At 35.6% G+C, this 24,913-nt stretch overlaps 2 protein-coding genes across 2 annotated transcripts; both read right to left on the bottom strand.

Annotated features, from left to right (window-relative positions):
- Window positions 1-5,761: 5,761 nt before the first annotated feature.
- Window positions 5,762-23,654, bottom strand: LOC120082578 (exocyst complex component EXO84C). The gene is made up of 7 exons (XM_039037815.1): window positions 23,207-23,654; window positions 22,346-22,440; window positions 19,929-20,970; window positions 18,532-19,053; window positions 7,649-7,837; window positions 6,499-6,635; window positions 5,762-6,387 (listed from the first exon to the last, which is right to left on the bottom strand). Exons 1-7 carry the CDS (start codon window positions 23,300-23,302, stop codon window positions 6,144-6,146), a joined length of 2,325 nt encoding a protein of 774 aa, XP_038893743.1. The 5' UTR covers window positions 23,303-23,654; the 3' UTR covers window positions 5,762-6,143.
- LOC120082579 (secreted RxLR effector protein 161-like) lies at window positions 7,844-10,519 on the bottom strand. The gene has a single exon (XM_039037816.1). The coding sequence runs from the start codon at window positions 8,975-8,977 to the stop codon at window positions 8,396-8,398; it is 582 nt and encodes a 193-aa protein (XP_038893744.1). The 5' UTR covers window positions 8,978-10,519; the 3' UTR covers window positions 7,844-8,395.
- Window positions 23,655-24,913: the final 1,259 nt, after the last annotated feature.

Consider the following 24,913-nt stretch of genomic DNA (forward strand, 5'->3'; position numbering starts at 1 on the left):
TGCATGATATTGACCTAAGGACTGGAGATTGGTCCGAAAAAGTTGCACATTTGGTAGTGTGATGGCACTATCGTGCAATGTTTATTGCAATGGGGGTTTCTCTTGAACAGTTTGACATAGATGTCACTCCAAAATATATTCATTGGTATAATAATATCACAAGGCGCTACGTCACTTGTCCAGGAGCAGTTGTGGACAACAAGGTGCATCTTCCTTTTCGATGGCTCAATCATAAGAACTCCAAAGTTAAGCGCATGTGAGTGAGGACAAAGCATCCTGAAAGGACCCGTGTTGGTTTGTGGAGACAACTTTCACTTCTAAAAAGCATTCAAGGCAAGGGTGGACGACATAACCAGATTGCAGGAGATGCAGGGGAATGTCGAGACCATCGGGGCCGAATCTTGATTCCGAATCCTGGAGCTAGGGTGTTATACATATTATCCCCTATATAGCAATCGTTGTATAAGTAGAGGACAAAGGCATGTAACACTGTAATGCTTTGTTTTCTTACCCTCCATGTTCATGCATATGAATATAAAACACATATGTTCTCTCTTTCGACTCTCTTTTTTTGGGTTAAAAGTCAGATAGATAAATTAAAATTTTATAAAAGCAAACCTGCAAGATGAAACTGCTGCACATTGTCTCGTTTGATGCGATCAATGAACCAGAAAAATGGTTCCCAAATCCACCCAACAATGAACGGCCAACTAGTTTAATTTTCCAGAAACATTGAGCATGAAACAATGAGCTAAAATGAGTTTCACAACTAGAAAAACAAACCTTAAAAAAGACAAATAAAAGGTTAAAATATCATAGTTGAGATAAATTTTACAACAAGGTGTGCACAAACTATCAAGTTCAAAGGACCAGTAAGTACGAAAAGAGACTGAAACTAGTTTAAGAAGTATTTGAACTAATTTTGAAAAACAATTCACATATAGCACGCAGTATAAATTCCAATCCTACTCAATAGTCCTAAGTGATCTCTTGGGGGACAAAGAAAAGAGAAAAATCATATGCGACTTGCAGCTTAAAGTTCTATGGACAGTTTATGACCATAAAAACTAAATGGACAGTTTATGACAATAAAAAACTAACATGAAGGAGGTACCCTCTCTCTTTAGGTTTTTTTTTTTTTTTTTGGTACGTATGGCCTCGGTGTTTATGGGTTGGGTTGGGTTAGGTTGAAAAACCTTTTAGACCCAACTCAATTGTTTGGGTTGTAAATTTTTTCAATCCAAATAACCTTTATTAAAAAATGAACCCAACCCAATACAACCATGAAATATTTGGGTTGGGTTGGGTTGGTTCAGGTTAATCGGGTCATTTATTTAAAATTTTGTTCTAAAAAGAAGCAAAACGTAAATATTTAAAAATAAAATTTAATTATTTTCATATATTGAATTAAGATTGACAACTCAATTTCAATTTATATAGTGAAAATTTTCTTTCTAAAGTGCAAAGAAGTTGTGAAGAATAAATTATTCAAAAAATATTGAAATTAAATAAAATAAAAAACAATATATGTATAAATAATTGTGTTATAAGTAATAAAAAAAAAATATTTTAAAGTTAATAATATTGGTTTAGGTTATATTAGGTGAACCCATGAACTAACCAAATCCATAAAATTGTCATTTATTTGAACCCAACCCAACCCAAACCGTACGGGTTGGGTTGATCGATTTTTTCGAGTTATCGGCTTCTTTGAACACCCCTACTCCTGAGGCCCAAATGAAAAATGGCCTGAAAGTAATGGAAAGTGGTCTTCTGCTTACGTCATAATGATCTTACCGATTCGCACTCGAGATGCACCCCTCGCGCCTACCAATACAAATTTACTTTATCTTCGATGGCTCGTCACACATTCTTCGATGCACGATCACTCGATACCCAACTTCATGGTCACCCAATGCGGCTACAAATTCTTTTTTTTTTTTTTTTTTTCCTTTTTAACCAACATGCTGTTAAATATGCTGACATCCAATATACAAGTATAACCTGAAAGAAAAAATTCCACTCTCATGTGGTAGCTACAAATCTAAAATTGAAAATTTTCAGTCAATTTTCATTTTTGTCTCTTTTATTTAGCTATTGGTCACAATTTTCTTTTGATATAAGGATTCAAATCCTGAAATTGAATGAGTGTAGCAATTTGTACTCTTTAATAAACTTTTTTTTTCTAAACATTGTCAATAAAAATATTTTTATGTGTATTTAATGAATATAAAATATATATCTAATGTAAAGTTAATGAAACTTCAAAGAAAATTAACTCTAGAGCAAACTTTTTATTAAAATTTGTAAATTTTGAAATATTTATTCAATTATCAATCACGCGTATTTAGGGAGCGTTTGACGCGCAGAGTTGAGTTGAGTTAAGTTGGTAATTATTATAGGAGGAGAGTAATAAGAAGAGTTGATGCGAATAGGGAGGTGAGAAATGTGAGTTAACGTGAATAATAAAATAATAAACCTCTTTAATAATTGGTGAACCAAATGCTGAGTAGGTTTTTTTTACCCACTCAACCAACCCAATTTGGGGGCCAAACGCCCCTTAATTTTCAACATTCTTGGTTTTTTTTTTTCTTTTGATATACGTTTGGAGATGTTTTTAGTTTATTTTTTACTAAAATTTGATATAAACTAAGCATAGTAAAATTTGCAATATGTGTTTAAATTTAAAATTCAAGAAGTCGAAAGTTTAAAGAAAATTATTCTAAATAAAAGAACCGCTGAAAATATCTACAAATAATGACAAAATATCACACTTTATCCACAATTGACTACGATAAACTATTATTTGTATCTATCATGACACAAATAGTCTATTGTAGTCTAATCTATTGCATATTAGGGGTATACATGAGTTGGTTGATGGTATTTTTTTGACCAACTCGAAAATTCGAGCTGGTTGGGTTACCAACCCAAAGGATCTCCAACCCTACCCTTAAAATTCGGTTTGGGTTGGATTATCGAATTATAACTTATTTTTTCTTTTTAATTAAAAATATATAAATTTATATACAACACATGACTAAAAACAAAAATCTCATAAAATTCAAATGTTAAATACCAAATATCTATAGTATTTATTGCAAACTTTAAAAAAAAGATATATAGATATATATATACATACATAATGTATGTATGTATACATATATATGTATGTACGTATGTATACATATATACATATGTACGTATGTATACATATATATATATATGTATAAAAATCGTGTTGGATTGGGTAAACCAAAATTTTTTTTAGCCAACCTACGACCCGACCTAACCCAACCCAACAAAAATAAAAAAAAGTTTAACCCAACCAACTCAAGAACAAAACTAACCCAACTCTTACATTTTGGATTGGGTAGTCTGAGTTATTATTGTTGGATTATTTGAACACCCCTACCACAAATAGACAATAAAATTTTGTTATTAGCTGAAAATATTTTGGTCTATATTTGTAAACATCCCAAAGTTTAAACATATTTTTCAAAAAAATAAAAACAATAAGTAACAATAACATTTGCTTAGGAACAACAATACTCTAGATACCTTCACAAAGGCTTCATACCATCGATACCCATGATCATTCATCTTTTCTTACTAATGTAGAATTTTGGTCGCATTTCTAACAATTCTCCTCTCTATCAAAGCACAATTGTGCTTCCCCTCAAATAGTCATTAATTCATCTAGCTCTTACCTAGACCAACCCCTCCTCTTTAAAGCTCGTCGCCAGCTAGATTAGAGCTCACTCACAAACCTGCATTATGACTATACATTCCAAGGTTCACCACTTCTTTGTTTGGCATCTCATGATTCAACCAATGTGGCTAAATCAAAGGCATAGCTCTGATACCACCTGTTAGAGGCAACAATCATTCAAATATCCCATGATTCTTCAAAATGCATTTTGGGTAGAAACTTTGGAAGCTTTTTTGTTAAACCACTCTAAAAAGCCTCATACCATTGGAGATAGTTATCATCTCTTTTATATTGATGTTCATCACTTTATCTAGCCAAATACGAAACTTTGGTCGTGTTGTGGGCAGATCCTGGAACTAGGGATAAAATGGTCAACACACAGCAAATGAAGAGGAGAAGAATAAAATTGAAAGAGAGAAGGGCCTGATCGGCCTCGGCTCCCATCAGAAACGGCCCAAGGTTGTCTGGCCTAGCATAAGCTTAGCCAAAGAGGGATAAAACCCTGAAAGTGTTAGGTAAAAATGTTGGGCTAGTTGGCCTCGACCCAGAGGAAATTCCTAAAACAAACAACCCAATCAAAAATCCTAATTAGATAAGAAATAGGAGGAAGGTCAAAACCTATAAATACGACAGAGAAGAACATAAACAACTAGTAAGTTCTAAAACCATAATTAAATTCTCTCTTCTCCTTCCAACCTTTTGACTTAAGCATCGGAGTGGTTGTAGCTTACACCACACCAGAGTCCAAGATTCTCTTTACTTGCAGACAACTCTCTTCCCCCTAAATAACAAATTTATCGTTGTTGCCCCATGGAGATCCAAGTACAATCGTAGTCTAAATTTGAAATCAACAGATCGCATTCTCAAAAGTGTTTATAAAATTTTTGGAACAACAAAATATCTCAATATATAAGAATAATAAAAAATAATTATAAGTACGAAAACTTTGGATGAGTTTAACTTCATCCGACGACAAGAATAAAAAATACAATTGTTAATACGAACAAATTTTAGCATGAAAGCATCTCCCCATTTCTAGAAGTTGGAGACTTAAATTCACCCAATATTTGTGATGGTTTTCATAGTCTTACTTTCTTAAATATCCATTATATCAGGGTTGAGTTTGATTGTTTTGAAATGGTTATTTTGATTAAATGATATCTCTGTGGATCTTATTAAAATTGTGGATCTTATTAAAATCTCTTTTTAATTAAAAAGACGGTGTCTAATGCACATGAGACTATTGATGTTTCATTCTCTCGTGTGTGCTTCAAGCTCCGTACCTCAAGTGGTTTATTGTTCTTGTAGAACAAGATGTTATTATAACTATTTGTGTTGATGTTTCGTTCTTAAAAAGTTAAAAATAAATAAATAAATTTGGCAAAATACAATTTTAGTCCATAAAATATGAAGTTGACATCTATTTGATCCATAGAGCTTTAAAACGAACACTTTAGTTCTTAAGATTTAAAAATTAATAAACAGTAAGATGATTAGGTGCTAATTGAACCTTACTGAATTAACAAATTTGATTAATTGAATAATATCTTTAACAAATTTGATTAATTGAATAATATCTATAGGTGACTAAACATTTTCCACTCTTCCCTTATCTCTGTAATGTCGTCATGACTACAGTGTTCCTTTATTTTACGGTAAAAATCCTTTTTAAGATAGAAGTTAATTCTATTTTTTATGAAGGATAGGATTTTGATCTTAGTCAATGTCCTTGATTCCAATAGTCATCATCGTCATCTCTCACATTGTTGAGAAAGCCATGTCAATAGCAGTGTCAAGAGTGGAAGTGAAGTCTGTCAAGAGAAATGGTGAAAGAGAGGAGAAAAAGAGAGGCTAAATCCACACCGTATTTTATCAATATAACCACATCATTTTACGACTAGCCAATTAAGAGCCAAATGTTGTTCAAGGACCACTTAGAACCATTTTTATTATTTGAGGGACTAAAATGTTCATTTTGAAACTTTTGAGACCAAATAGATATCAACTTCAAACTTTAGGCCCAAAAGTATATTTTGTAAATAAATAAATAAAAAAAAAAAGATAATTATTAAAACTAAACTTCCCAACTACAATTTCAATAAACAGAAAAACTACATTAAACTATGATATGCTTGACCTATCATTCAAGCATATCTGTGAACTGTGGATGATCATCCTTTTCGTTTCCCTGAAAGAGGTGATCATTGATAAATGCAGCATGCAAATACATTAATAGTTTATTAATCACAGTATTAAACATGAGCTAAACTACATCAACAATTAACACTATTACAAACCTTGTATTCTACAATCTCACAGCTCAAAATCTGGATCAGGACTCTATCTGAAAGCGATTTCTGAAGGTTGGTAATTGCTGGCTGGTAATTGCTAAATATGCAAGGCTCAGCTTTCCTCTGCCATCTTTATGAAACTAGTTCTCAGAATCAGTGAGATCGGAAGGACTCTCGAGTTCTCCCATACTTGCAGAGGCAAAAGACTCTGTAGATTCTAGTGTTGAAAGAGAGGATGTAGTATCATCTGAATCCGAGACATCATCGTCATGTAGAATAATGTGATCATCATCGATTTCAGAACCATCAGACCCATCAGCTCCTAGTAGTTTGTTGATTGCAGACTTGGCAGTTTCAACAAACCATTCATCCTCAGGGAGTGCACTAATCAGGCATAGTAGTTCAGCTTTTCTTTTCTATTAAAATGACAGCACAACAGCTAAAGAAAAGAAAACGTATGGTGCATGTGCGTGTGTGAGAGAGGAAGAGAGAGACCTTTGTGGATCAATGCCTCTAGCAGAAAATGTCCTGATTGCACGAGCTATAATGGCAGATGCAATCTGATGGATTTGGCGAGACGGGTAACCAGCAAAACGTGCTATTTCGACGGTGAAGTGCATATCAAGAATTAACTGCCAAGAGAGAGATTTTATGCTCTTGATCAGCACCAGCGCATACGATGAAACGAACTTGTGCACTTCTTTTTTTTTTTTTCTTTTTGAAGACGACGAAGAATAAGAAATAAATTCTCCATTTCATTATTGATGAATGAAATTACAAAATAGGAAAATAAAATCTCTTCCACCCATGGTGGGCTTAAAAATGATGTCCAATAAGACTGTAGTCCTTAAAAGTAGACAAATGTATACCACCAATACATACATAGCATCAAAACAAGATCTATACAATAAATTCCAACAATAGCCGCCCATACACTGCGCTTCTAGATTCACTTATGCGCATATGCACATCAACTAATTTCACCAGAAGGAAAGAAAAGCCTTTTAATTAATATTTGGTTGTTAGAATTCACAAGATTTTAATATCTAAAGCAGGTGGCCAGCAAGAGATTTAAACTTACAATCCCAAATCGCTGAACCTTCAATTGTCCTATTACCATATAACTGAGCATGGATTATTTTATCAAAGAATTCTGGTAATACAACATACCTCATCGGGCCAACTCTTCACATTGATTAAAAAACAAAAATGACAGGTATTTGTTTAACTACTATTTTGAAAAAATATATATCTATATATTCTTGTTCCTGTCTTTTTTTTTTTTTTTTTTTTTTTTTTTTTTTTTTTTTTTTTTTGGCATACTAATTTCAATACATTATCCATTTAATCAATTTCAAAATATTATCCATTCACAACAACAAAAAAAACAATAAAAATAAATTTTTTGTCATACTAATTTCAAAATATTATCCATTAAAAGAATACTTTTTTCCACCCTTTACAAATTTTATTCAAGAGACTACTTTACAAAATTATTCAACCAAGCAAGCTATGAGGCAGAAATTTATTCTGTTATTTAAAATTAATCATAACTGTCAAACAACACTCTATATCGACCAACAAATTGTTTCAGTTTGAAACCTTATGAATGATAAGAGATGTAGCTGAAGCAGATGACACATACCTGCTGCAAACCGAAAGGCAGGAGATTAACTGAATCATCTTCAAAAACGCCCCAAAACTCCTGGTCATCAGACAACCAAATAAGGAAGGTCTCTGTCAACCTAGCAAGCAAAATCTTTTGTATTTTTTCTTTCCCAAGCAAGACATCTCCTGCAACGGTTGCCAACTGTTGCAATTTAGAAAATAGTGCCTGCAATAATGACAGAAATCAGGCTATTAGCATGACAACAGATATGCCTATGCCAACAGAGTAAGCAAAAAAGCAACAGAGTAAAAAAAATATATTTTTGCGCACACAAAAATAAGTAAATAAAAAATATATATAGATATCTACATATATAGATATATAATAAAAATAAATAAATAAAGGAGTTTGAAACAGGCAGAAGTCAGCACATTGGCTTAATCATGATCAATCCTTAGCCATCATACTAGATCATATAATACTACTTCATCTCTTGTCAAGTTGGCCAAACCTTTGACTATAAAAATAGGGTAAAGCAAATAATTATAATACCTCGGAACTATACACAGTCAATTAAGTCCCTTATTTCCAACATCCCCCTCAAGTTGGGACGTAGATATCAATCAGACCCAACTTGCTAGTGCAAGAGTCAAAATTTTGCCTGAGTAACTCTTGAGTGAGAACATCTGCAACTTGTTGATTTGATGTAATATATGAAATATAGATACCACCATTGTCCAGTTTATCTTTTATAAAGTATCTGTCAATCTCCACATGTTTCGTTCAATCATGTTGTACTAGATTATTGGTGATGCTTATAGTAGCTTTATTATCACAGTAGAGTTTCATAGGTAAGACACCATTTTGATGAAGATTGGATGGTACTTTCTTCAACCAGATTTCTTCACAAATTCCCAAACTCATAGCTCTGTATTCAGCCTCTGCACTACTTCTAGCAACTACACTTTGCTTCTTACTTCTCCAAATAACCAAGTTACCCCACACGAAAGTACAATACCCCGAGGTAGAGTTTCTGTCAATCACTGATCCTGCCCAGTCAAAGTCGGTATAGGCCTCAATATATTTTCTATCAGTTTTTCTGAACATTAGACCTTTACCAGGAGTGCTTTTCAAATATCTCAGAATTCGATTAACAGCTTCCATATGTTCTTCTTCATAAGGTGCTTGCATAAACTGATTGACAACACTGACAGCATAGGAAATGTCTGGTTTAGTATGTGATAAATAAATTAACTTTCCCATTAGACGTTGATACCTTTCTTTATCAACGGGAACTTTGTTAACAGAATCTCCCAGTTTAGCATTGAATTCTTTAGGAGTGTCAACAGGTTTACATCCAGTCATACCTATTTCCTTTAACAAGTCAAGAGTGTACTTCTATTGTGAGACAAAGATTCCTTTCCTTGATCTGGCCATTTCCATTCCAAGGAAATACTTTAGATTCCTGAGGTCTTTGATTTCAAACTTGTCTGCCATCTTTTTTTTCAGTTTGGTGATCTCATCAATATCATATCTTGACCAAGACAATATCATCCACATACATGATCAGGACAGCAATTTTCCCAGACACTAACCTTTTTGTGAACAATGTATGGTCTGAGTGTCCCAGAGTGAACTCTTGAGACTTAACAAAGGTAGTAAACCTTTCAAACCAAGCTCTCGGGGATTGTTTCAGACCATACAAAGACTTCCTGAGTTTACACACCTGATGATCAAACTAATCTTCAAAACCTGGAGGAGAGCTCATATACACCTCTTCTTCTAAATCACCATTTAGAAAGGCATTTTTCACATCAAGTTGGTGGAGAGACCATTCTTTATTTACTGCAACAGAGAGAAGAACCCGAATCGTGTTTAACTTCGCTACAGGAGAGAGTTTTTGAATAGTCTACCCCATAAGTCTGAGTTCTTTTGCTACAAGTCTGGCCTTGTACCTGTCTAAAGTATCATCAGATTTATACTTCAGAGTGAACACCCACTTGCACCCAACTGTTTTATGTCCTTTTGGGAGAGTAACAAGATCCCACGTATTATTCTTTTCAAGAGCTCTCATTTCTTCTATAATAGTCACATGTATGTTTTTTGGTATTGTTGCTGTGTCAAGACTGGCAGTGAAAGCCCTGAACTTAAAAGACAAATTACTGTGAGATAAAAAGCTATACATAGGATACTTGGTGCAAGACCTGGTGCCCTTTCTCAAGGCAATTGGCATGTCAAGAGACGCATCATAATCATCAGGTTTGTCTGATTTCTCATCTGCTTTCCCAACTGCAGTGGAATTCTGATCACACATTTCAAGCTGAGGTAGAATTTCACTCTCTTGTGTTTCTATTGTAGTTTCATCACTATCTGCCACCCTGTTATTTTCTAAAACTATTATTTTCTAAAACTAACACATCTATTCTGTCATTCTCAGTTACATCCATAATATCATTCTCAACACACAAATTGTTATTATTAGGGACACACTCAGTAGTACCTTGAGCTTGTATTGGTTCAGATTCATGGACCGGAGCCGACGAAAAAGTAGGGGACACAATTTCCTTTTTGAGATTCTTCCTGTAGTATGTTAGCCAAGGGACCTATTTAATAGGTAGAACAGTGTCATGGGAACTCAAGATGGACTCAAGAAGATCAATAGGGACTAAGGATGTTGACCAGTTAGTCTCTTCACTAGTACTCTCCCCTTGAAGATGACTAATAGGGAAGAAGGGTTTATCCTCAAGGAATGTGACATCCATGGAGATAAAGTATTTCCGGTGTTATAATTCTATAGTTAGGGTTTTCCATTCTTGTAAATATTTTGTGATATTTTCCTTTTCTATGCTTTGTACTCTTGTATATATTCATATCTTGCGGTAAATAAATAAAGCATTCTGATTCTTTCTCAAACCTAAGAGTTTTACATGGTATCAGAGCTCTCTAAATAAACTTAGGGTTTTTGGTAACCTTAGGGTTTGAGAATTTAAACCCATTTGTGTAGATACGTTTTAGGGTTTTGTGGAGAGAGTGAGTTTACACTTTTTGCTCACAATTACTGTCTTCGGGTTCGTTCGGCCGTCGTTAACCGCTGCCGCCACAGTCATCAGCCGCCGCCGCGGCACCGCGAAAAAAAAAAAAAGCTGTTTTTTCGACACCGCCCATTCCAACGAGAAGCCCAGCCGCCGATCTACAAAACCCCAAAGTCCGGTTGCCATTTGACCAGTGCATGAAGGGCTTCGCGCCGATTGTTTCCAGTTCGCTATCCGTCCACGCGCCGGTGCGTGTAGGCACGTGCGCCGCCGTTTTTCGTCTGTCTTCAGTGGTTTTCCTCAGTGTTGTTCGCTCTTCTTGGTGTTGTGTTTGTTTGGGATATAGATATAACTCACTGCTTGTATAGACATCTCTTCGGTAAATTAGGGTTTGATTTCTTTGCAGTCCGGTGTCTACTTTTATAAGTAGGCTGATAAGAAACTAGTAATGTCTGAGATTGTTTCCTATGGTGTCAAAAGTAACTGAACACGAGTTGAATGGATCCGACTACTATTCATGGAGATCATAATCCAGGAGGTGTTGTTTGCTATTATTGTCATAAACCTAGCCATACGAAATGTTGAATGCAAATATGCTGAATAAGGGTTAGAGGATGCCAATCACCCTCTGCACATGTTGCCTCTACTCCTGATAATCTTGACAAGTCAATTACGATTTCTGCAGGGGAGTTTGCTAAATTTCAACAGTTTTCAAAGAGTCACTGAGGGCATCATCTTCTCTCCCATTACGACCATCGCAGAGACAGGTAACATTTCTTAAATGTCTTCTTCTCCACGTCAAAATGGGTCATTGACTCTGGCGCTACAGACCATATGACAGGTAACCCCAGTTATTTCTCTTACCCTTTGTACATCTACCTTTTCACCTAATGTCACTATAGCTGATGGAACCTCCACTCCTGTTTTAGGATCAGGAACCGTCCATCTCACTGAATCAATTTCTTTGTCATCAGTTTTAAATTTACCAAATTTCTCGTTTAATTTGATTCGGTCAGTAAACTCACTCGTGATCTTCATTGTTGTGTCTCCTTTTTTCCTGGTTATTGCATATTTCAGGATCTTACGACGAAACAGACTATTGGTAAAGGGCGGGAATTTGGAGGTCTTTACATCTTTGAACCACAAACACCTACGGCCACCACATGCTCTAGTGTGTCGTCTCCCTTTGAAGAGCATTGTCGTTTGGGTCATCCGTCTATCTCTGTGTTGAAGAGTCTTCGTCTACAACTTCAACATTTGTCTTCTTTCAATTGTAAGTCATGTCAGTTTGCTAAATTTCATTGTTTGAGTTGGTATCCTCGAGTCAATAACAAGCTAGTACTCCTTTTGAATTAGTCCATTCTGATGTTTGGGATCCTTGTCCTGTTTAGTCCAAAGGAGGGTTTAGGTATTTTGTTACATTTTTCGATGACTATTCTCGTGTTACGTGGTTATATTTAATGAAAAGTCATTCTAAGTTACTTTCTCATTTTCGTAACTTCCATGCTGAAATTCTAACTCAGTTTAGTGGTATTCTTAAAATCCTACGTAGTAATAATGCTAAGGAATATTTCTCTCATATACTCAAGTCTTATTTAGATGCCCATGGCATTCTTCATCAATCTTCTTGTGTTGATACTCCATCTCAAAATGGGCTTGTAGAACCGAAAGAATCATCATCTCCTTGAGACAGCCAGAGCTTTGATGTTTCAGATGCATGTTCCAAAATCCTTTTGGGTTGATGTTGTTTCCACAGCTTGTTTCTTAATAAATCGCATGCCCTCTTCCATTCTTAAGGGTGAGATACCTTTTTGTACTTTATGCCCCAAGCAACAGTTGTTTTCCACTCCACCCAGAATATTTGGTTGTACCTGCTTTGTTCGGGATGTTTGGCCTCAGCATACCAAGTTGGATCCAAAGTCCTTAAAATGTATTTTCCTTGTTTATTCTCGTGTCCAAAAGGGGTATCGATGTTATTGTCCTAGTCTAAATAAATATTTAGCCTCTCCTGATATCACGTTTTTTGAATATACCCCATTTTTTTCATCACCGTCTTTCTCTTCGAATAAGAGTCAGGGGGAGCATAAGGAATCAGAGGATGATTTCCTTGTCTACACAATTATTTCTCCTTTTGATCCTCTTCCTGATTCATCTCTACCTGTGGCTACCTCTACTCTTCCTCCCATCGTTAAGGTATATACTCGACGACAACCTCCTCCAGTTCCATGCCCTGTACCAGAGTCTTCTTCGTCATTGGATCCAGAAACAAGTGATGATCTTCCTATTGCTCTTCGTAAAGGTAAACGTACTTGTGCTCATCCGATTTCCTCTTTTGTTTCATATAACCATTTGTCACCTTCCACATGTTCATTCATTGCATCCTTAGAGTCTGTATCCATCTCGAAAACTGTTCATGAGGCTTTGTCTCATCCTGGTTGGTGTGCCGCAATGGTGGAGGAGATGACGGCCTTTGATGATAATTGTACTTGGGATTTAGTTTCTCTCCCTGCAGGAAAGAAGACTATCGGTTGCAAATGGGTGTTTACAGTTAAAGTCAATCCTGATGGTTCTGTTGCTCGGTTAAAAGTGCGCCTCGTAGCGAAAGACTATGCACAAACTTATGGCATTGACTATGCTGATACTTTTTCTCCTGTAGCAAAAATGGCATCTGTGAGGTTGTTTATTTCATTAGCTTCAATCAATCATTGGTCTTTACATCAGCTTGATATTAAAAATGCATTTCTTCATGATGATCTTCAAGAAGAGGTGTATATGGAGCAACCACCAGGGTTTGTTTCTCAGGAGGAGAATGGAACGGTGTGTCGCCTTCATAAATCCTTATATGGATTAAAGCAAAGCCCACGAGCTTGGTTTGGTAAATTTAGTCAGGTGATTGAAAGCTTTGGAATGCGGAAGAGCAAGTCAGATCATTCAGTCTATTTTAAGAGATCTGAGGGTGGTGTCATCTTGTTAGTCGTATATGTGTATGATATTGTGATTACTGGTGATGATGCTTTAGGTATCTAGTCTCTAAAGACCTTTCTTCATAGTCAATTCCATACAAAAGATTTGGGCATGTTGAAATACTTCTTAGGAATTGAGGTAATAAGAAGCAAGAAAGGAATTCTATTATCACACAGAAAATATGTACTTGACTTGTTGACTGAAACAGGAAAGCTAGGGGCTAAGCCATGTAGTACCCCAATGATGGTTCCAACCTACAGCTCACAAAAGATGGAGAATTGCTAAAAGATCCTGAAAAATATATGAGGTTAGTGGGAAAACTTAATTACCTTATAGTGACTCGACCCGACAAAGCCTATTCAGTAAGTATTGTGAGTCAGTACATGTCATGCCCTACAGTTGATCATTGGGCTACATTGGAACAGATTCTTTGTTATTTGAAGGCTGCTCCCGGGCGTGGTTTATTATATAAGGATTATGGTCATACTAATATTGAATGTTTCTTAGACGCCGATTGGGCAGGATCTAAAGAAGACAGAAGATCAACCTTAGGGTATTGTGTTTTTGTTGGTGGTAATTTGATTTCTTGGAAGAGTAAGAAGCAAAATGTGGTGTCACGTTCAAGTGCAGAATTAGAATATAGAGCAATGGCACAATCTGTGTGTGAATTGACTTGGATATATGAACTTCTTGTTGAGTTGGGATTTGAAATCACCACACCGACAAAGTTGTGGTGTGATAATCAAGCAACAATTCATATTGCTTCTAATCCAGTTTTTCATGAAAGGACTAAACATATTGAAGTTAATTGTCATTTTGTACGAGAGAAAATTCAACAAGGGTTGGTATCTACAGGATATGTGAAGACTGGAGAACAATTAGAAGATATCTTCACGAAAGCATTGGATGAAAGACGTATAGATTATCTATGTAACAAGTTGGGCATGATTAATATATATGCTCCAATTTGAGGGGGAGTGTTATAATTCTATAGTTAGGGTTTTCCTTGTAAATATTTTGTGATATTTTCCTTTTCTATGCTTTGTACTCTTGTATATATTCATATTTTTGGTGAATGAATAAAGCATTCTGATTCTTTCTCAAACCTAAGAGTGTTACATCCGGGAAGAAGGATGGAAACATTTATAACCTCACTGGTGAAGAGGATATCCAAGGAAGACACATTTCTGAGCACGAGGGGCAAACTTAGTTTGGTTAGGGCCATGACTATGGACAAAGACAGAATACCCAAAAACTTAGAGAGGAACATCAGGAATGAGTCGTGTGGTCAGGTATGACTCCTTGAGGCATTCAAGAAGAGTTTGGAATTGGAGAACACGAGAAGGCATTCGGTTAATAAGATGAGTTGCAATAAAAACTGCATCTCCCCACAAATAAGATGAAAGAGAGGTAGATAGCATGAGAGACCGGGCAACCTCGAGGAGGTGACGATTTTTCCTTTCAGTCACTCCATTCTGTTGAGGCGTATAGGCACACAAACTTTGGTGAACAATGTCTTTAGAACACAGAAACTCACGAAGAGTATTATTGAGAAACTCACGACCATTATCACTTCGAAGAATAGTAATTTTAGTATTGAACTGAGTCTCAATAGTGGTGTAGAATTGTTGAAATATCGACAAAACCTCTGATTTGTCAGTGAGAAGAAAGACCCAAGACAGGTATGATCATCGATAAATGTCATAAACCAACGTTTTCCTAAAGAGGTGGTAACACTAGAAGGACCCCAAATATCATTATGAATAAGATTAAAGGGCCGAGAAGTCTTGTAAGGTTGAGAGGGAAAGGTGACCCTATGTTGTTTTGCACGAATGCACACATCACAAGAAAGAGAAGACACATCAACTTTATGAAATAAATGAGGAAATAAAAATTTCATATATTGAAAATTTGGATGACCAAGGCGAAAATGCCACAACATACAATCTTTTTCTGAAGTTGAAAAATACGAAGATAATAAACTAGTCCTATAGTTGTTCCTAGAAGAAGCATCATCATCAAGGAAGTAGAGTCCCCTATAGTGTCGGGCAGTGCCAATCGTCTTTCCCGAGCTCAAGTCCTGAATGAAAACATTATCCGGTGAGAAGGCAACTTGACAATTTAGATCTCGGGTTATCTTACTAATAGATAGCAAATTGTAAGATATTTTAGGTACATGCAGCACATTCTGTGAAGTTAAACCATGGAAGGGAGAAATATGATCCTTGCTCACAATAGGAGCAAAAGACCCCTTTGCAATTCTAATCTTTTCATTACCTGTACCCGAAAGATACGATAGGAAGTTATCAAATGACCCAGTTAAATGATCTGTAGCCCTTGAATCAAGTATCCATGGTTTACAGTCATTTATACTTAGGAGACTTAAGGGTTGTGATGTACCTGATTGAGCAATTGCCTCAAGAGAAGGGACAGCAGAGTCACTTTGACAATTCACCTGAGGTTGTGACTGGGAAGCATTTGCAGACTCACTTACAAATGCATGGCCAGGATTGGACTTGTCATTCGGAGGGCGTCTTCTACCATTCGGTGGTTTATCATGTGATTTCCAACACTGTTCCTTTGTATGCCAGGATTTTTTGCAATGTTCACACACTGGAGTTTCCATTGTGCTTGTCACCATCATTACTAGATAATTTTGCACTAGAAGCAGCAGAATCAGTAGGTGGCACAGTAGTGATGTTCATAGCACTGGATTTGTCTTCCTCAAGGCGAACCTCAGAGCACACTTCCATAAGAGAGGGTATATCTCTGTCCCAGTATACAGCCTTGCACTGCATCAAATTTGGAGTTTAAACCAGTTAGAAAATCATATACCATATCTACTTCCTCAATTTTGGAATACTGGACACCTCCACACGGACAGTCCCAAACAATTTCACAACACAAGTCCATCTCTTGCTAGATTAGGGATAGTTTATGTTGAAATATGGTGCTTTAGCCCTAAGGGCATATTTGTCTTTTTACCTTAAGCTACTAAATTAGGGTTTCCCCTCATTCTATTTATATCTGAGGTTGGGGTCTCTTGTATGTATGACATTAAAATAATAAAAATTTCTCTATCGTAGTTTTTTCTCCCTGTATTAGGGTTTTCCACGTAAGCCTTGTCTTTTCTCTTTTCTCTTTACTTTTCAATAGTTTATTAAAGTACGAAGTGACATCCATCGCCCCCTGTTTGCACTCGTGAACTTGTTCGCACAGAGTATAAAGACAAGATATATTCTTCCTTTTTAAATATAATTTCTGAACAACATCCAAGATATCTCAAGCGATGGTAGCATACAACAATGGTTTCCCTATCTGAGGCTCCATACTATTAATTAGTAGTATCATAGCAAGGAGTCATCTCCTTTCCAAATGCGCTATCGAGGATCCCCTAGTCTAGGTTTCGGTATCTCGCCAGTCAAATAACCGAACTTGTGACACCCTTCAAGGGTCATTTTAATAGACTAAGACTAGGAGAAATAATTCTAATCGTTTAACTTTTCTCCTACAATTAAGCCTGTGGAATTTCCTATAGAACCAGACAAATAATTCGCAGTAGTTAAAGCAGAGAAAGAGGTTACCGGATTCTCTGGATACATAGGTAAACTGAAAGGAACGTCTAAATTCAATACACTTGAATTTAAGTTTGTGGTTGTGGAAGCACGTAAGGTTGCCCCAAGAGCAGCAATTTATTGTTGAAAACTCGCCTAAAAATTAGCTAACTGTTATTGAACCATTGCCGGAGAAAGACCCATGGACCTGTAATGTTCATAGCTCAACGGTGGCAGATGGGGGAACCCAAGCGGTAGCAAGCTGTTATAGGCGGTTGGCAGCACATCACTCCCGATTACGGATTTGTCTCGATGATGCATGGAAGATCCAGTTGCACCGGCTTCAGATTCCGACGACTAGATGAAGTGGCTGGCGGCGGCGGGACCAAAGGCATTAGTGGCAGGACCAGAGGCAGTGGCGCTGGAAGTAAAGCTAGCAGCGCTAGGGTTCCCGATCAGCTGTTGTTGAGGATATATTTGCAGCGATCGAAGATAATGATCAACGTAGGTCTGAACGGTAGTGGTGACAGCGGCACCAGTGGCAGTGGCGGTGGGAGGCTCCATCAGCGGCTGCAGCACTAAAGTTATCTTGCACCGGTTGGTTTTCACCGATGGCGGCTTGGGTTTCGTCACCATGTTAAAAGAGAGAAAGAAAGAGAGGAGACACAAGGTTTATGTAGAAAACCCTAGAACAGAGAGAAAAACTACGATAGTTAGTCCCCGTTTTAGTAATTTTTTACATAATGTGAGAGATGCAAAATGATTCTTATTTATAGGCTCCAACAAGCCTAAATACAAAAAAAAGGAAAAAAAAATAGGGTAAAGTAAATAACTATAATACTCCCGGGACTATAAACAATCAACTAAGTCCCTTATTTCCAACATATCATAATAACCTTTAACTTCGACGGATCATGAGTTACAGTTCAAGGAACTTATGAAAGCACAAACTTAGAGAATTGATCATGTGGTTTAAGCCCAAATATCAAGCTATAGAGCAGTAGAGCACTGAAGTCTAAAACTATAAGCAAAGAGAAATAATAGCTCAGCCAAAATGTTTTTCCATATCTATGATCACCAAGCCCAGATCCTATATCTTGTCAGCTTAAATGATCATCACACACAAAACAAAGATTTATACATGACACCGTGTAATCATATAAATGTAATTTTCTCAATACACTTAAAATAGTCATAGGAACCCACAACGCCTTAAGAGTGCTTGCTTTTGGGAATTAAAAGAGATGCAAATTCTGTGAATGTAATAAACTGGGTGGAATGTTGGATATTAGTAAAAGATGAATTTCAATTATCCTATTAAAACAATACACCTTATACACATGAATATTTGAACATAAGGGGATGTTACCTGAAATGGAAGTGATGGACGAGGATCAGAACCCCAATGAAGATCCTCTCCATCCCCATTTATATAAATCCATGCATCTAATCTTGTTTTGCCTTCTCTGGAATATATGAAACTCAACACATATTGCAGGCAGAAGTGATCTCTAAGCTTGTCAAATGATACTTGAAGATGGCGCTTCCAATCTTTCAGTTCGACAGAACTTCCAGAGTTGTAGGCTACAGTTTCAGTTGATTCATTCTTCTGGACTAATTCATCCTGCCGTTTCCAGATGGTCATCACAGCATCTGGTAAAAGTTCATCCATAATGGTAAATGCTATACCGAGAATCGCTAACTTTTCGGAATCAGTTTCAACTCTAAAGGGTGTAGCCTCTTTCAATTCTGTAAGATTTTCATCATCCGAGGGGCCTGGTAGTGTTTTGCGTAGGGCGTCCATGTACTTATCAAATAACTGAGAAATTCTATTTAAGACATTGCCTCCAAAATGAAGAATCGCTGATGATGTCAGCTGTTCCAATATATCCTATAAAAATTGTAATGTTCCAGTATTGCATTGTCAGTTAATGAATAAATCACCAATTTACCAAATAAAGTAACAGAGGAACGGTCATTTCAGGTGTTTATTCCCTTTTATTTTAGTGTACAATTTTTCAACATGCTTGTCAATAGTAGTTATATGGAATAATTCTTACAACTTTTCTATATACAAAAATATCATACTCCTGAACAGAAGGGAGATAAGATCAATTTTCATTAAAGCATTCAGCCGAATCTTCTTATAATACTTCTTTTAGCAATGTTATTTATGTAACTCCATTTAGGCTCTTGGGTTCATTAGCTCTCTATTTTGTTATACTTCATGCACTAATAAAATATGTGGTTTCCTCTCAAAAAAAGAAGAAAAGGGAACAAAATTTAAGAGAGAGAGAGAGAGAGAGAGACGAATAACGCTATTATTTTTATGTGTATTATTAAGTTATTCAGCAAGTATCTCTATCAAGGCATCATCACACGTTATATATTGGAAATACAAAATGAGAGATTCACGAAGGCAGAAGGGTAGCTATAGGGAACCCAGTAACTTGCCAAGTTTACATCGGCGATGCATGAAATAATGTAATCAAATTCTAAAATAGTAGCGACTGGCCTGGTGATCAAAGGGCAAAGCTACAAAACCAACGTAAACCTGGAAAGCTATAGAGACCCAGCTACCTATAATATTCAAATCTGATAATTTTTTCAATGCAAAATGTTGTTACACTAATTGAGGGTGCATACAGCAGAAGGTAGCAAAACATCCAAAATTATTTAAAATAAATAAATAATGGCAATAAAATAAAAAAAGAACTAACACAAAAATTTCGGTAAGAATTATTTGAATACAAATAACCAACTTACATCAACAATGTGCATGAACTTCATCCCACTAACCACAAGCAGACTATCTGAAGATGTCAAAAATGGAGACAATGACGCTGCAAAACGAGATGATAAAACAAAGTTGTCATCAGGTTCAGCCAAGTCAAGAATTCCTCTTCTAGCTCTTCGAAAGTTCAACTCCAGAACTTCTTCCATAAAAGGCCGCAAAAGCACCAAAAGTAGTTTTGACAGTTTCAAGCCTTGTGTTTCCAATAATGAACAGTAATTAAGACTAGCATGTATGCATATGCTAGCTGCACGCAAAGCAGACACTATCTCAGAAGATGGTGCATTCTCTTTCACCAATCGTACAAAGAATTCAATTTCCCATTCAGCCCACTGAACAACTCTATTTGTGTAAATAGGATCATCACCAAAAATTGAAGCAGATTCTTTCGTTGCCAACGAAATTGCAGAAAATACAAGCTTACTCAAAGTAGCTGAAAATGTCTTTGGGCAAGCAGCACATGAAGGAAGAAAATCCGAGGTGATCCTTTGAAGACGAGATCCAAATGACTTAAGCAGTAATTGATGAGCCAAAGAACCTTTACCGAGTCTTAATAAACCAGATAAGGTCTTTCTAAGCACAACAAGGTTAACAAAAGGTTGTTCAGCAATTTCAATCAATTGTTCCTCAAGCATAGCTTTGCGTTTCAAGAATGCAGATTTGTACGAGGACACTTCGGATGGAATTTCCCCAGTTGCTTTGAGCTCCGGAGAATTTCTCTCTTCTGCATCTAAAGCCTCCAGTGCTTCTTCAGTTTTATGCTCAGCTAAAAGGATGTCGACATTCTCAAGAAATACTGTATTGTGACCATCTTCCAATTTTGACAAGGAATCTTGAGGGTCATAACTTTTTGCACCATCCTTATCTTCGTCAGAACCATCATTAGATTGGTTCCACTGTTCTAACTCATGACATACACCAGTCATTAGATCTTGCACTAGAATCCTTTGAGATGAAATATGTTTTTGCAGCTCAACCAACTCATGTTCCATCTCCACAGCCTCTTCAGATATCCTGAATAACACCCAAAATTAAGCCCTACACTCATAAATCTAAGACAAAAATGAATGAAATTCAACTAACGTGCACCCTGGAACTGGATTAAATATGAATAACATTTAAGAATATCAGTAGATAAGGTGAACTGCCTTGAAGAAAACAAGATAAGGTGAACTGTCTTGAAGAAAACAAGAGATTATTCTGTTATGGAAGAAGGAAAGAAAACTTGCTAAAAACCAGCTAATTGATATCGTTACCAAGGATGACCAAAGATGGTATCATGCGTGCAAGATCAAATGGCATCTAGAGGGAGATGAGAATTTGAAATCATGTTGAAGGATAATGCCTGCCAGGAGAAACATAACAGCGACAGCACTCATTTTTCAAATTCATCTCAAGTCGTGAGGAGTTTGGGTCGAAGAAGAGGGTACAGATCGAAAGTTTTGAAGTTAGCTAGAAGTTCTACAAGGTTTTTTTTTTTTTTTTTCTTTTTTAAGAAATATCAAAGAATTCAGAAGGGTTAGATTGCATGCATAATTAAATCTAACAAGCAAAATTAACCTGCATTTTGGCGTATCCTAGAAATTGAAAGCTTAAACTAAAATTACAAGATTTGAACTTTCAAGAAATATCTTGATCTTCGATTTTTTTGTTGGGCCCATCAAATTTAGGGGTTAAGAAATCCTAGACTTGGTTCAATTTCCCATAGGTGTATGATGCGAAGGAAGCCAATAGATTGGAACTTCAGGAACTAACGAAGTTTTGTTAAGAGGTTAAAAATCTGCTCACTTGCAGATTTCTTAGGCTGGATGGTTATACCTTGAATTTCTTTTTTAAAAAATGTTGGGACGCAATAAACCCAATACTATTGATTTTTTTTTTATACATCGATTTTCCACTCCCACTCCCCCGTTTGACATCAAGTTCCTAGCCTCATATTGCAAGGGAATATAGAAAAAAAAAAAATATATTAAATAAATAAATAAAACCAAACCGAACCGCCTGAAACTAAAATTGACTAGTTTGGTTTTAAAATGAAACAGAGGAAGCTTTTGGTTTTTGCGGTTCAAGACATTTCAAAATCAATAAAATTCGTTCGGTTTTGATCAAAACCAGACCAAGTCGAACCGTGCACACCCCTTAATCAATGCTTGTTTTCCAATACACTGAACCTGAAATTTTAATTTCTCTCGTTTCTACATATGCTAAACTTTTCACTGGCCACAAGCATGAAAACAAAATTGCTTCAAAATGGTGAAGTAAACATGTGACATTGACAATTTTTAAATGGATTACTAACCAGTTCGATAGCATAATGTCGAAATGGCAGTTTATTACTTCAAAGAAGCCACTCTATAATCTGTACATAACTTTGTGGTCAATTTGTTACCTTAGAAAAGCGAGATACTTGGTCTGCATATTGCCACATAAGTTCTCCACAGCATCCTTTAAATCCATCAGTTCACAGCACAGTCTTCTAATTCCCTACACAGGCACCATTTTCATACATCAAACCCAGTACAAACTAAAAAAAAAATGTAGACTTAAAATTTAAAATACATGAATACACAGTTCAAACTAGTGTTTTAGTACTATAGTTGCCATGAGCATACCATCAACTGTCAAGGATTAAGTAACCAAAAGCTCTAAGCCTTATTCGTGTTGATTGAAGCACTTTTAGTTTTATGTATGGATAGCATAGGTGGTTTTTTCTTTACTCCTTTTGTGTTGGACATTTTTTTTTTTTTTTTTTTGGTTGGTTTGTTCATCTTCTTTCGTGTTTCTCAAAGAAAGCTTGGTTTTTCATTTGATTATTTATTTTTTTTTTTTAAAAAAGTTGGACTTAGATTGAGGTAAGCTTAAGAGACAGCTAATCTTTCCTCCTCAAGCTAGTAGTGAGGTAATCGTTCACTTCTAGTTCTAGTTGAGATTTACATTTATCTACTAGAAATTCTCTGCACAAACAGATCAAAAAAGGGAGACCAAAGAGAATTTCCTGATTCCTTCACAACATCAATGACGAATTCATAAACAGCTAAACTAAATACATTAAGATCAGCACGGTAACAACATGGATACAGAAATTGAATAGAGACGAAAATGATAGTAAGAAAATAAAAATGACCCAAAATCTTAATCCGCAGTAATTAAGAAAAGACCAACAACATTTCGTTTTTCGGCATTGTAATTTGTATCAGTAAGCTAGCAGAAGAACCGAAATGAAAAAGAAGGAAGAAGCAAAAGAACAAACCTGTTCAGTGTGGGATTGGTAGAGAGAATCAACCTTGGACTGCGGAATGATACTCTCGATAGACGGGAAATCATCTTCCTCTTCGCTGCTCTCCATTCTTCGTGCTCGAACTATTCTTCAAAACCCTCCACAAGTGAAATTGGAATCGGAAATGCTGAAAAACGTCAAATCTCCAGAAGCGAAGCCGAGCAAAGAATTTCTGCAAAAATGGCTTCTGATTACAGCTGACTGATAGAGGAGTGTGGAGTGCACCGATTTTCCGATGGAAAATCGGAAATTGACGAAAAGGGTTGAGAGGAGAAGTTGCAGATTCTCTCTGAGTTGCGCTTTTTTGCTTAATGCTTACACTTTCGCAATTGATTTGGAATTTTCAGTCTCGGGAATCACGAAGTTCGATGAAGAATCATTCTGCTATATTTAGTAAAAGCTACCTTTTGTTCAAGAAAAATACAAACTCATTTCTATACTTAAAATTACATAAATGCATTTTGTTTAGTTTCTTAATTAAAACTATCTGGTCCATACGACAGCTTTTTCTTTTCTTTTTTTTTTTAATTAAAGTTTTTTTTCAAGTAGAATTGAGATTGAGAGGATTCAAACCAGCTTATCAATACACACGATGTCAATTGAGCATCTAAAAATATATCTGTCAATTATTATTGAATTAAGCTTACTTTGACATAACTCAATAAATAATTCACCTATTATCTTAAGTTGAAGGTCCAATATTTCTTTTTTCTTTTATGATAGGTGGGTGGAAGTAAATACTATAAATTTTATATTAATTGAGTAATTCTCATTTTGGTGGTTAAAAGTTCAATCTACTACGTATATATCGATCAAACTTACAAATTTTACATTCATACTTTATTTCTTTATTTAAAAAAAGTACAAACTTCCACCCCTATATGTTCATTGAATTAAAAAATAATATGAATAAGTCTTTTTAGTTCAATACCGAATAGGAGCAATCATTGACCTTTGAGATTGAAATTGACGTTTTATTCCCTAAATAATGCTCAAGTTCACTTTATTATGCTGACAATCATACTTATTTCTTCTCTTTACAATCTAACACGTCTTTAAGTAATTTTTATTTATGGACTCTACAACATTTGTTTATGTTCAACAATATGTGGAGCGAGGAGATTTCAACCTTTGACATCTTGATTAAAGGTATGTGTATTACTAATTGAGTTATACTTAGTTGGCCTGCACTATATTCTTAAAGGTGATAAAGCATTCAATGGATAGAAGTAGTGTGATAAATTTTTTTAGTGTTGGTGCCAAATTCAATATGGTTCAATTAATTAAGATTATTTTTAAAAAATAAAAAAAATAAAAATTAGAATAATGATTTTTGGACAAGTGCATATATGGCAATTTAACCCAAAATAATAATAAATCTAGAACAAGTTAAAAGTATTTATAAATATGACACAATCTTAAATCCAACAAAAGTAAATCGTGTGATAGGTCAAAAATTGATCATCAATATATTTCTATGACCTATCAACAATAGATCTATCCTGCGAATTATTGATAACTGTATTTGTTTTGCAGAATTTAAACATGGGAATGTCTTAAATTTACGTAGTCATCTAAAAAATTTCCATACGTCTATTCATGTAATTTTCTCATTAATTTAATACACAATCTAATTTGAACAAATAAAAAAGACCTAATCTAGTTCGAAACAAACTTAAT

The sequence above is a fragment of the Benincasa hispida genome, chromosome 8 (genome assembly GCF_009727055.1).
Source record: "Benincasa hispida cultivar B227 chromosome 8, ASM972705v1, whole genome shotgun sequence".
In the NCBI taxonomy this organism is placed as follows: Eukaryota; Viridiplantae; Streptophyta; class Magnoliopsida; order Cucurbitales; family Cucurbitaceae; genus Benincasa; species Benincasa hispida.